Genomic DNA, 13822 nt, shown 5'->3' with positions numbered 1-13822 from the left:
AAACCGCAAAACCGCAAAGCGGATACAATATCTGAAAAAGAGCTTTCATCACTGTTAGTTCAAGTTCAAAGACAAGTGGCGTGGGAATCTTAGGTTCTAGGGCACCAAGAAATAAAATTCTTTTTGCCCCTAGCTCCTAGGCCTCCCCTCACATGACCACCACCAGGTCCAAGAATCCAGGACCCCCGGAAAGGGTCGTGCTGGCTGAGCGGGTCGCGCCATAGGTTTCAATGGCGGCGGCAGAAGAAGCACAAGAAAACGGCTAAGGCCCCATTGCACGCGTCCGCACGGCTGTCTTGCCTGCCGGCGGCGCGTACAACTCACTGCACCGCTATCTGCGGTCTGCAGGAAACTTTTTTCGGAGCGGGGGGGGGCGTGACCAAACGGGTCGAGTGGGCGGGGCCATGACGTGTGTCCGTGTGCTGGAGTGGAATATAAAATTGACATACAGTATCTCCACAGTTTAATCGGGTGCTGTAAAGTCCCCCCCCCTCTCCCCCCTCAGTTTTCCCTGAAGCCGGGCCCCGTCCCCCAGGCCCTGCATGTAAATGAGTGTGAGGACAGGCATGTGTCCCGCTCCCCACAGCCTCCCTGCTCCCCGAAGCCTCCCCTCCTCCTCCTCATTGCCAGGGGTTCCCCCATCCCGTGCATCTGCTTACACTGCAGACTATGAAGGGAGAGTCTGTGGGAGGGAGCAGGGGGACTCCCTTGGTGCTGCAGCTGCTTTCCCTCCTCCCCGCTCCCCGAAGCCTCCCCTCCTCATTGGCTCACAGCCACACCACGTGACGCGTCGCCGCTTGGGATTACAATTCTCTTGTATCCCCTGGCGGCTGATGCGTCACAGCGTGTAGTGAGCTGTGCCGTGAGGGGGGACTGGGACCGGCTCGGGAGGGCACCATCACATGGTGAGTAGCGCTCACGCGGCCGCCCGCGCCGCCGTGTGCAGTGGGTCCCAGCCCTTAGTCCGAAACCCTGAAAATCATAAGCCCATATCTCCGGTTCTGGAGGGTCCAGAGGGCCGTGGTTTGGGGTGCCTGTAGTCACTGTTCCGGCATGACCGCAGAACCATTCCCGACCCTCTCTGACCAACCCGACGGAGTATGGACCACCATAAAGGTTCATGAGTTTTTCCCATAGACTTCAATGGTGGCCGTCTCCCCATTGACCGGCTATGGCGGAGAAGTCCCATAGACTGCAACGGCGGTGGATCCCCATTGTAAGTCTATGGCGGCCGACTCCCATAGACGCCAATGGCAGAGAATCCCCGTTGAAAGTCTATGGCGGCGGAGCCCGTTGTTTTCAATGGGGATTTAGTGAAAAACTGAGATTTCTTTTCAGCGGAGAATTTTAAAATGAACTATGAAACGGTTTATGTGGTATTTGCATATCTCCGGTTCTGAAGGTCGCAGCGGGCTGAAACTTGGACCCTAGTGTCCCACTTCCGGCATTAAGGTCTGGGAAGTTTGGACCCGCTGGACCCTACAGAACTTGTTATTTTAATATATGTGTGTATATTCAGAACCCTAGTGTATTTCAAAGCGGGGACAAAAGCCCGCGAAGATTCCTGCACACTAAGGAATGCAAATGGTCAGGGGGGCGACCCAAAGTCTAGGAGCCAGGCCCTGATCAAAAGACTCAGCCACTCTAACTGTTTACAAGAGGTGTGTTCACCTATCTAAGGAATAAATATACTTTATTATATCTAAGCCTAGTTCAGTTCAACCCAGTTATTTGGTGTAAATTATATCCTGTCATAAGTTACCGTGACAAATACAGATAATACTAGAAAACTTCCAAAGACTAAACAAAGTTGGCACAGAAAGATAGGAGCAAATAATAGTACAGGCTGAAAAAAACTGAAATGCATGCTTGCTAATGCAAGAAGCCTGACAAATTAAATGGGGGAGCTTGAATTAAAAGCTGCAAGGGAGCAGTATGATATCATAGGCATTGCTGAAACATGGTGGGATGAAACTCATGACTGGACAGTTAATTTAGAGGGTTATTCTCTTTTTCGGAAGGATCGTACAAATATAAGAGGAGGTGGAGTATGTTTATATGTTGAACCGGATCTAAAACCTATTATAAGGGAAGATGTTTATGAAGGGAATTATGAAAATGTAGAGACCTTGTGGATAGAAATTAGCAGTGGAGGTTAAAGTATAAAGAAAATGTTTGTAGTGATATGCTATAAACCACCAAATATCTATGAGATTGAGGAAGCTAAAATACTTTTGCAAATGGAGAAGGCATCAAAACTGGGTCATGTTTGCATAATGGGGGATTTTAATTATCCTGACATAGACTGGGTCAATGAGATTAGCATTACAACAAAAGGAAACAGTTTTTTGGGGGTGCTTAAAGACAATTATATGACCCAAATTATTGAGGAACCAACCAGAAGAGGGGCAGTTCTGGATTTGGTCATAACCAATGTAGAAGTAATAACAAATATTGAAGTCCTGCAACATTTGGGTAACAGTGATCATAACATGGTCTCATTTGAAATAAATTATCAAAAAACAGATTACTTGGGTTCAACAAAGACCTTAAACTTTAGAAAGGCAGCTTTTAATAAACTGAGGTCTAATCTACAAGTAATACACTGGGATGATGTTTTTGCAGGGAAAAATGTCGAAGATAAATGGGCAGTCTTTAAAACATTGTTAGAAAAGCACACTTATCAGTGTATACCCTTGGGTAATAAGTATAAAAGAAATAAGTCAAAACCAATGTAGCCAAATAAACAGGTTGGGGAGGAAATAGACAAGAAGAGGAAGGCGTTTAGATTCTTTAAGTCAGAAGGGACGGAGACATCGTATCAGAATTATAAGGAATGTAACAAAAATTGCAAAATGGCAATCAAATGAGCAAAAATGGATAATGAAAAAAGGATTGCAATAAAAAGTAAGATCAACCCTAAAAAGTTCTTTAAGTACCTTAATAACAAAAAAATGAGAAAAGAAAATATAGGACCCTTTCAGTGTGAGATGGACAAGCAGATTATTGGAGATAAGGAAAAAGCAGAGGTATTAAACACATTCTTTGTGTAAGGTTAAAAATTGTCTCCTGTCAGCTCTGTTCCCCTCAGGGATTGATAAGGTTAAAAACAGTATACGCTAGCCTTGCTATTTCTCAGAGACCATTATAAATAGCTTTGGGACCAGCTGTTTTGTGCCTGTCATCTGTTTTTGAAGCAAGACTACCAGAAGACAGGACTGCCTTAGACACTATTATATATCTCTTGCTCAGCAGTTAAATGTTTTAAGATTTACAGAAAAGGCAATATGTAAAGGTTACATGTAAATTTAGATGTGTGACCCATATATGTAACATATGACAACGTTTTTTTCTGTCCTTGCATTGTGTATAAAAACTGCTCTCTTTGTATTAAATGTCAGTCGTGAGAACTCAAGATGCGTCCCTTGTGTTACTGTCGTTCTCTCACTCCGAGCTCGTAACTGTCATATCTGAGACCAAATTAGAATATACCAGATGCCGTGATGGAAAACTCCCTAGGTAGAGTATAAAAAAGGGTTACCTGCTCTAAGGTCTGGTCAGGTATATAGACCTAACAGATGGTGTCAGAAAAAAGTGGGATTTGCACAGAAAAAAGGTGAGGAAAAACGTATTTTCTTGTTTCTCACCGTTTCTCTGCGAATCTAAAGAACCTAAATTTTATAGGGCAGAAGAATCGAGGGTTTAAGTCCCTGATTTATATAACAACTGGTTGGAGTCCCTGTTGTTTAATTGAAACGGGCTGTATATGGTGTCTCAGATATGATGGTAATTTAGGATAAGATAATAATTGTTTAAGTTAAGATAGGAATTGTTTAGGTTAAGATGATATTAAGAATGATAAGACTAACCCTATTGTATGTTGTTAAGATAAAATTCCTTTATAAGTTGTTTATGGGATTATAAGTATATGAAGAAATGTACTGTAGTAGGAGTTAAAATTACCCTTATGGATGGAAAATGTTGCTAACTGAAATTTTTACCATTTTTAAAATGTATATCTATCACCTGCCTATATGATATCGGGATAATTATTACCTCCATATGTTGCCCCCATTTACCCCAGTGTCTCCATTCTCAAACCCCCTGAGCCACTTAACCCTTTCTGGGTCACAGGCACTTAGGCATTCTTCAACTAAGAAGTTATGACTTCACTAAAAACCCGAATGAACAGCCTCTAGACCACTCACTATTGAAATGCCTTTTACACAGAGGAGGGGGAGGAGATGAACCTTAGGCAGGAATTAAGCCAGTTGTCTGCATGTATCAGCAGCCCGCACCTTTTCCTCCAGCTATTTTTACACAGGCATAGGAATGTTGTACAAAATCATGAATGGCAGCAGGGCTCTTAGTAGAAATGAAAGACATGCAAACCCAAATTATTTGTGCCAGATTAACCGAGTATGAGTGTATATTAAGTTGAATTAATATTTTCCCGTCTCAATTGAAAAGTGGAAAACAAGATAACAGGTATGTTTCTTTTTTCCTCAGAATGTTTTATTTTTAAGTATAGATATGGTAAAAAGGTTGATTGATTGAGTAATTCCTGTATGTGTGCTTATAAGAATCTGAGTGAATTTTATCCATGTGAAAGTGTTATGTGCATTGAATAATAAGAATACCGGTTTATTGTATGTATACAAAATTACTATTCAGGGACTTGCAAATGCTTCTAAAATAAGAATATCATTAATTGCTCATGTTGAAATCTAATTTTTAAAAGGTTTCCCCCCCCCCCACTATAATATAAACTAATTAACACTGGGCAGGGGAAAGTTTTGGGTATCTGTGGGAAAAAAAAGAAGAATAAAAGAAAGGATGAATTATTTTTGTAAACAGTCCAGTCACTGGAATAAGGATGTTTATCGTACTGGCCAGGCGATTTATTTCCTTAAACAGAATTACAATTCTTTTCCTCTAAATTTCCACAGATAAAAACAGTGAATATGTTATATAGAAATAACAGGCAGAATATATTCAAGACACAAAGCTAACTAGAAGCTCAGTATTTTTAAATAATTAAAAAAAAAAAAATAATAAAAAGTTAATTATGATATGGGGAAAGAGAAGGATATCTTTATTAATTTAGTCTGCAGGATCAAACTGTTTTGTTTTCCTATTTATTGTAATAGGTGAGAAAATATGTGTCTGTTATTTTTGTAAAAGCTGGTTGAATGTGTGAGAAGCGTAAAATTCTGTTTGTTTTGTGTCTGCACTCTGTGCTCTTTTTGTGTATAACCAGTAACTATAAACTGTTTAAAGTATATGTTAAGCCTATAATTTTATGGTTAACAAAGATCCAGTTTTAATTTTTGAATTACAGTAACATTTTATCCTGTATCGGGCAGGCTGCATATTTCAAGCTGTCCCAAATTGTATTGCAGCAACTAACCGTTTTTTTTCTGTTACAAGGTTTTGGCAGGAAGCCCAGAAAGTTATTTGAGCTTGTTATATGGTCTGAAATGGAAACAGTTGTAAATCGAAAAAAAAAAAGCCTAGCTCAATTCTCCCGCCCAAATCCCATCTTCCTCAATTCTACCGCCCACTTCCTGAATTCCCCCCTCCCAAAATTTTACTGTGGGCGGGATGGAGGACTCCGGTCCCGTGGCTGAGGGGAGAAGGGGCCCTACGGGCGGATGCAGAAGTTGGGCTCGACTTCTGTGCAGATCCAACTTCTGGCAAAATATTCAGATATTCCCTCTTTGCAGAATTCAGAGAAACCACAATATCTACTATACTCACTTAACAAGTGTGAATCCATGCTGGTGGCGGGCAGTGCGCCTCTGTCCAGGCTGGTGGCGGGCAGTGCGCCTCTGTCCATGCTGGTGGCGGGCAGTGCACCTCTGTCCATGCTGGTGGCGGGCAGTGCGCCTCTGTCCATGCTGGTGGCGGGCAGTGCACCTCTGTCCATGCTGGTGGCGGGCAGTGCGTCTCTGTCCATGCTGGTGGCGGGCAGTGCGCCTCTGTCCATGCTGGTGGCGGGCAGTGTGCCTCTGTCCATGCTGATAGCGGGCAGTGCCCCTCTGTCCATGCTGGTAGTGGGCAGTGACCCTCTGTCCATGTTGGTAGCGGGCAGTGCCCCTCTGTCCATGCTGGTAATGGGCAGTGCTCCTCTGTAGGTGCCGAAATAGGCGGTTTCTTGATTTATATTTGTTGGGTGACAGCTGTGACTGTATAAAAGAAAAGAAATGTCATTAGTATGATCTGTTTTCTTGGACAAACATACAGCATTTAGTATAAGCATTCAAAGCTAATAGGGAGTAGTTAGAGGAGACAGGGACACTAAAACAAACATATGGTCCTTCCTCAAACAGGAACTTCATTTCAATCACTGCAAATTACATGAATGGATCAGAATTAAGTTATAACATAACCACCTAGTATACAAACCGCAGAATAAAGAGTCAGAGATCAGCAGCCATAAGGATAGTGATGTCCTCTTAGTGCAACATAGTAACACACTGTACAGTTCTATAGTGTAATAACACATTTTTTTTAAAATAGTGCTTCTCTTCCAATGGGATGCAAAGCGCTTCACAGTAGTGTTGTACCGGGTCCTACTTTATTTTTAATTTAAAAAAAAAAAAAAAAACGGGTAACGGGAACCCGGGAAAAATCAATTGTTCTACCCGGCCGGGTACCCGGTTTCCTAGAAGATGGCACTTACCTGCAGGGTGGAGTGAATCTGCGGCGACATCTACTGTAGGAACAGCAGCAGAGGTCCTGCGGCGGTGGCAGCAACAGAAGTCTGTATTCAGCCGACGGGAGCAGCAGGAATCCATTACACAGCAGATACCAGTGTGAGCCGGGGTACCATGTGACCGGAGCAGGAGCGTTCCTATTGGACAGATGGCTCCCGCGCAGGCTGAACACAGACATCTGTTGCTGCCACCACCACAGGACCTCTGCTGCTGTTCCCGGATGTCGCCGCGGTCTTTCTCACCTTCCGTCGCCGGCTGCAGGTAAGTGATGATGTATTTTCAGCTACTCTGACATTACCCAACTTCTCAGTTGCCGGTTCCAGGTAATGTCCGGGTAGCTGAAAAAGTGACTTTATGCAGACTTACGGGCACCTTAAGCAGGTGTCCTGGCTGACTGCATAGAGCCTTATAATAAATATATCAAACACATAAAACATACTTTAATACATGGGGGACCTTGGGGAGACTCATAACTGTAAGGGATATAGGACTGAGATATCGGGACTCGAAAAGGAGTCTGGGGGACACGGGGCAGCCCCGGTGTAATTCCACCCGCGTACCGGCAAATCATGCCTGCTCACCGGGTAGAATGAATGTACTACCGGTAGCCCCGAACTCCTGCAAACAAAAGAATTGCATTCTTACCAAAATATCTCACCTAAAACTTACAAGCAGCAAGTTTCATGAGTCTGGGGTAAAAGGAACATGGAAAGTGGAAAAGCAGGGGTCACTCTAACTTTGCATATACAGATATCTGGCCCTTGGCTTATAGTGCTGGGTAACTGCCAGGGTCCCACGGGACTCAAGGGCAACCAGGGGGCTTAACCTTTATTATGGAGAAGGAGCGGCTCATTGAGTGACTGGCACCGAGTTTGAAGCAGGGGAACCTGGTTCAATTCCTGGTGTCGGCTCCGTGTGACCTTGGACACTTAACTCCCTGTGCCTCAAGCACCAAAAACAGATTGTAAACTGCACGGGGCAGGGACCTGTGCCTGCAAAATGTCTCTGTAAAGCGCTGCGTACAACTAGCAGCACTATACAAGAACATACTATTATTATTTATCGTATAGCCTGGTTACCCGTGCCCGTCACAGTTGGTTTTGACTTTGAATTGCAGATTGCTCCGATTTCCTCATTTATTTTCCAAGTTGAAGCTAAAACAATAACAAGCCCCCCGGAAACCTGACATTGAGCCCCCTGCTCCCCACACAGAGCCCACCGGGGGTCTTACACTGAGCCCCCTGAACCCCACACAAAGACACCCAGGGGTCTGACACAGAGCCCTCCCCCCCCCCCCACTCACCACACAGAGTCCCCAGAGATTCTGCCAGCCCTGTTTGTGAGAGAGGGAGGGGGAGACACAGAGAGAACAGGGGTTCCTTTAGTTTTCCTTTAGTATATTCCATTAGCTTTATTACAACCTCAGGGGTTATGTCATCTCCAGGTTACCTCCTTCATATCATTGGCCAAAGGGAGGCAGTGAGGGAGCTTTACTGAAATCTCTTAAAGCAGATTCCTCCTTGCCCCCCCTTATTTTCTTATTTTTATATGTGGCAGGGGAGCGTGGTCAGGAGCTGCCGGTGGGTTGCGGTGGCGCCGGTGAGGCGAGCAGGTCGCCAGATCTCCGTGGGAGCAAGTGTCGAGGGCGCTGCCATAATGGAAAGGCGGGCGCATGCGCAGTGCGAGTTCACGCATGCGCAGGACAGGTATGGGTTGCGGCGCCCATTGGACAGATGCTGCGCATGCGCAGTACGGCAGAGGCGGCAGCAATACAGCAGATATTCCGAAGGGGAACTACAATCCCCAGCAGCCCCTGGGGCTGCTAGACACATGGGCTGCAGCAGCCAATTGCGCGGCCGAATTCCCCTGCAACCAGAATTATACTTTTTGTGCCCAAGGAAGCACGCAAGTCGGAGCTGGGACAAGGATGGGGTAGGTTGTGTGTACAGATGTCTGTGGCACCTGCACTAGGCCAAATACCCCCTATTAGGCCCAGATCTCCCCTCAGCTTGTGGTTGCTGCAAGGACAGGCCCATAGATAGTGACACTGACCCTCTAGCATAATAGTGAGGGAACACAGACAGGACACGCTGCATCCTGGCACCAGTGGTCTGGGACCAGATCACCTCCAGCAAAAGTGACACCGTCCATGCAGGACACCACCCAACGGAGAGGCAGAGGCTTCGCGGTTCAGCACTTTGGATCCGTGGATCCCATCTTCATCTGCGTGCCCGGTTGTGTGGACACACCCGGCATGTACCCAACTCACCAGTGCACCAACTCAACACTTTAGTGGGGCAGCGCTGTCTCACATTTGGGTGGGTTGGCTCTTGGGGGACACTGAGACGGTCCGGTGCCTGGAGCACCTCAACATATTGGGGCAAACCCCCCCCTGGGGTATGGACCCGGTGTTGGGGAGACACGGTGAGGGGTTATGGCCCTGCAAGGGTGTATATAATTATCTGTATTGTTTATGCTGTGTATAGTAAAGCTGTTATGCTTTACACGTTGTGTATTCTTTATTGTCCTGTAACGGGGTTATTCCACACAGTAGAATCTCATTACAGGTGGAGGCGCTACCGAACGATCACTCAGGTATACCCCAAGTAGCCAGTAGTGGAGACTCAGCTCTCCTGTATGCCACAGGTATAGCACCACACATACTGCAGCCACACATCTCCCAGGGAGATGGGGGAAAGTGCGCTACATATAAATTATACATTCTTACCTAAACTGGCAATCGTTTGGTACTCCGGTTACAAATCTGCAAAAATACTGATTGTGTGTCTAACAAAATGGCCGCCTTCCAGATTCAATCAATCCTGCAGTCAGTGTAACTCAGCAGCTATAGAAATTCAGACCACAGGGCAGTCCAAACAATCCAGTGCTCCAAAAAAAATAATTGTAGAGGTGTGTGACTGGGGATACGCTGTATATAAGTGTCTCTAGATAATGTAATAGACACACCATGTGTGTCAGCCTGTGAGCAATTGCCAGTAAGGATAACGTATAAGAAGGTAATGAGTAAACAAAGATAGTAAATGAAAGGCTTGTTACCGACTGGCTGCCACATGCAGCACGATCGCGTCGCAGTAAAATTACTCACAGGTAGGTGAAGTGGGAAAGATGATTAAAAATATTGTGCAATCACTGGGAGCGGCGTCTCCTCCAACAGCAGCCTCCGATGGCGGGGAGCGCGGCGGCAGGAAATAGGGGAATCCCCGCGATGGAGCTCAGTAGCCACAGCCAGGGCAAATCCCTCCGTATGGTAAAGGGGGGTGAGCGGGCCCCCAAACCGAAGACTCCGTCACTGGACAGACGCAGCCCCAGTGCGGCTCGTGAACGATAAGTAGCCGCCTGCCTCTTTCACCGGAATGGGTTGCTGTGTATAGCAGGGAGGAGGTCACAGCTGGTATCCAAATGAAAGCTTGCAGCAGCGTATCACCAGCGGCGGGCAGCCAGGTAGGGAGGAGTAGTCTAGAGTAATGGAAAACACCGGAGCACAGCCCACCAGCACATCACAGGACACGAGGGTCTCCTTTACAATGGTTAATTGATAAAAGAACATAGGGCAGCTACAATGTATCCTGATTTACTAAGGTAACATTATGTATTGCTACAGTTTGCAGCTCAAACTGCTGGGAATATTGGCAACAAAGGATCACAAACAGGAAAGTGTTGCAAAGATCTTGCACTGCTTGGAAGCTGTGCTAAAGCCTGAGATTACTCAGTATATTAAAAAGGGCATTAGTAGTTGAATAAATTAAAAAATGACTTATCTAATACTCCAGAAATTATTAAATAAAAAAGTAAGATTTCACATGTTTTGCTGCTTTAAATAAAATTGTAGTACAGTCATTCCCTATTGTGTAGGAGAAGCGGACACTCCCCCTCCTCTTATGGGGGTTACTGCCCCTTTTATCCCCTGCTGCCCTCCTTTATCTGCCCCTCAGGCAGCTGCTTATTTCTCCTACATGATAATGCCGCCCGGTCTGTACCTGGGGAGGGGGCGTCTCATTTATTGGGAACTCACCTGGAAACCCAGATATTCCCTGCTAGCTGTGTCCCCCCTCCCCTGTCCCCCTTTCCCCTCCCCCTGCTAGCTGTATTCCCCCTCTCATCCCCTCTCCCTGCTAGCTGTATCCCACCCCAACCCCCTGCTAGCTGTTCCCCCCTACCTTCTGCCCCAGCCCTACTCTGTTCCTGCCCCAGCCCCCTGTGAGAGAGAAAGGGAGGGGGGAGACACAAAGAAAACAGGGTGTGTGTATATATATTGATATACATTTAGTCCTTTACCTGTATTACAACCTCAGGGGTTATGTTATCCCCAGGTTACCTCCTTCATATCATTGGCCAAAAGGGAGCAGGCGGTGTATACACCGCTACATGCAGAAGTAACTCTCTCTCCCTAGCACAGTGTCTGGGAAATGTTACTGTGCTGCTTCTATGTGTCACTGGTACTGAAGGCTAGAAAACTACAACTCCCATGATGCCCTGCGTGTGAGCATGCGCAGTAGGACATAGTGCTGTGACCCGGATGTAGCAGGCAGTGATACAGGGAGGGTGTGAGAGCTGCACATTGCCCTCACCCGGTAGGAGGAGATTACTGGTAATACAGATACTTCCATGTCTCAGTGCGCTTAGCATAGTGTGGGGACCAGTCCCAATTAGGGGCCCCTATAAATTACAGTCACTTATCTGTGTGAGTTAAGCCTCTCTGCCCTATCCAGTAGGAGGTTACAGCTCAGCAAGCATCTGATCATCTCCCCAGCACCCAGCCCTGCACCCACAGAGGGGAACCACAGGTCCAGCACCCACCCTGCACCCACAGAGGGGAACCACAGGTCCAGCACCCACCCTGCACCCACAGAGGGGAACCACAGGTCCAGCACCCATCCTGCACCCACAGAGGGGAACCACAGGTCCAGCACCCATCCTGCACCCCCAGAGGGGAACCACAGGTCCTGCACCCACAGAGGAGAACCACAGGTCCAGCACCCATCTTGCACCCACAGAGGAGAACCACAGGTCCAGCACCCACAGAGGGGAACCACAGGTCCAGCACCCATCTTGCACCCACAGAGGAGAACCACAGGTCCAGCACCCATCCTGCACCCACAGAGGGGAACTACAGGTCCAGCTTCTCCTACCCCTCCTCTGTGGCCTCCTGAGACCTGCAGTCTGGGCAAATATATACTATTGTGCTGGGCAGCAGGGGAGTGGGAGCAGTGAGGGGGGATACAGGGAGTAATCCCTCACACAGCGAGCAGGTAATACTGACATGTTACTCATATTACCTCCACTGTACCCCTGTATATGTTATTCTTTACATAGATTTGTGTGATAACGGGACACTGGGGTCAGGAGAAAGTCCAATATCAGTGCTACGAAATCTCCAGTAACATCATCTCATTCATAGAAAAAAGCCATATGTAAAAAATGCTGTATTTACAAAGTCTTCACATACGGGTAACTGTATACATCATTAATAAGTTACAGAGACCGTGTCAGGCTCGCCAAGAATCAGAGTCAGGAATCTTTCATTAAGCGCGGTTTTAGCGTGAAACGCGTTAGCGGTAACCGTCCTTCGCGTTTGGTATCCTGTGTCCAATAAATTGTTTTTATTAACTCTCTGTTTTCCAGCCCTCATTGCTTTCCAGCTGTGCACCGCCACTATGGTGTCAGTACTGCTACTTGTTCAGGATTCAGACCCCGGTGGGAGGCGGAGTGACTGCACTACAATTTTATTTAAGAACTGTTTAACGGCAACCGGGTTTCACTGAGACTGGCAGTCCCAAGGGCACAGGACTTGGTGGTTAGGGTGAGTCCCAGGGGCACAGGATATGGTGGTTAGGGTGACTCCCAGGGGCACAGGATTTGGTGGTTAGGGTGACTCACAGGGGCATAGGACTTGGTGGTTAGGGTGACTCCCAGGGGCACAGGACTTGGTGGTTAGGGTGACTCCCAGGGGCACAGGACTTGGGGGTTAGTGTGACTCCTGGGGGCACAGGACATGGGGGTTAGGGTGACTCCCAGGGGCACAGGACTTGGTGGTTAGGGTGACTCCCAGGGGCACAGGACTTGGGGGTTAGTGTGACTCCCGGGGGCACAGGACTTGGTGGTTAGGGTGACACCCACGGGCACAGGACTTGGGGGTTAGGGTGACTCCCAGGGGCACAGGACTTGGTGGTTAGGGTGACTCCCAGGGGCACAGGACTTGGGGGTTAGTGTGACTCCCGGGGGCACAGGACTTGGTGGTTAGGGTGACTCCCAGGGGCACAGGACTTGGGGGTTAGTGTGACTCCCAGGGGCACAGGACGTGGTGGTTAGGGTGACACCCACGGGCACAGGACTTGGTGGTTAGTGTGACTCCCAGGGGCACAGGATATGTTGGTTAGGGTGACTCCGAGGGGCACAGGGCTTGGTGGTTAGGGTGACACCCAGGGGCACAGGACTTGGTGGTTAGGATGACTTACAGGGGTGATACACATCCTGCCACCCCCTGGCACTGACCTCAGGCACCTCTTCTCACCCAGTGCAGCACCGTAGTCATTAATAATGCATTTAAAACAAACACGGTTATTATTCGCGTAGGCCGAAGCCTGAGACTGAGCTAAGCTTGGCCAGATCTTACTGCGGAGACATTATCACCTTGTACTGCGGAATTAACCCATTACAGCCCTAATAGCTGGACACACAGACCCTTATACAGACCCTTCAGCATTTTGCACATAATGATTCGTCCCACTGTAGTCCTTGTAATCTTGTTTTCGGGGCCTGTATGCATGTGTACATGTCTGTGCATCACGTAGTCCCATGTATGTATGTATGTATGTATGTATGTATGTATCTATGTATGTAACAGGGACTTATCCTTGTTTAAATAAAGCATCCTCCGAGCTATGAGAATCCAGCAGAGAGATTGTTAATTGCAGCCACTCAATTAACTAGTCTCCACCTGGACTAATGAGAGCTCTATAAAAAACAGCATGTGAGACACAACAGGAGAGAGATTCCTTAGCTCACATTTGGGCTGACAGAAGGAGAGCAGAGAAGCCTGCACACAGACACTCTTGAGCACAAAGGTGTGCTGAGATCAAGAC

General features: G+C 47.1%; 1 protein-coding gene across 2 annotated transcripts in view; it reads right to left on the bottom strand.

Moving 5' to 3' along the window:
• Positions 1-11202, bottom strand: part of LOC142469174 (uncharacterized) — a 59399-nt gene extending 48197 nt beyond the window's left edge. The window contains exons 1-2 of one of the 2 annotated variants that reach the window (XM_075576213.1): positions 11016-11202; positions 5761-6188 (exon numbers count right to left, since the gene is read on the bottom strand). In XM_075576213.1, the coding sequence (XP_075432328.1) occupies positions 5761-6109 (349 nt within the window). In that variant the 5' untranslated portion in view covers positions 6110-6188; positions 11016-11202. Of the gene's footprint in view, positions 1-5760; positions 6189-9825; positions 10785-11015 lie in introns of those variants that run through there. The other variant, XM_075576168.1, reaches the window with a different exon arrangement.
• Positions 11203-13822: the final 2620 nt, after the last annotated feature.

Source organism: Ascaphus truei, chromosome 1, assembly GCF_040206685.1.
Source record: "Ascaphus truei isolate aAscTru1 chromosome 1, aAscTru1.hap1, whole genome shotgun sequence".
NCBI classification, from domain to species: domain Eukaryota; kingdom Metazoa; phylum Chordata; class Amphibia; order Anura; family Ascaphidae; genus Ascaphus; species Ascaphus truei.
Note: the sequence above shows the minus strand (reverse complement) of the source record. Positions and strands in the feature narration are given on the sequence as shown.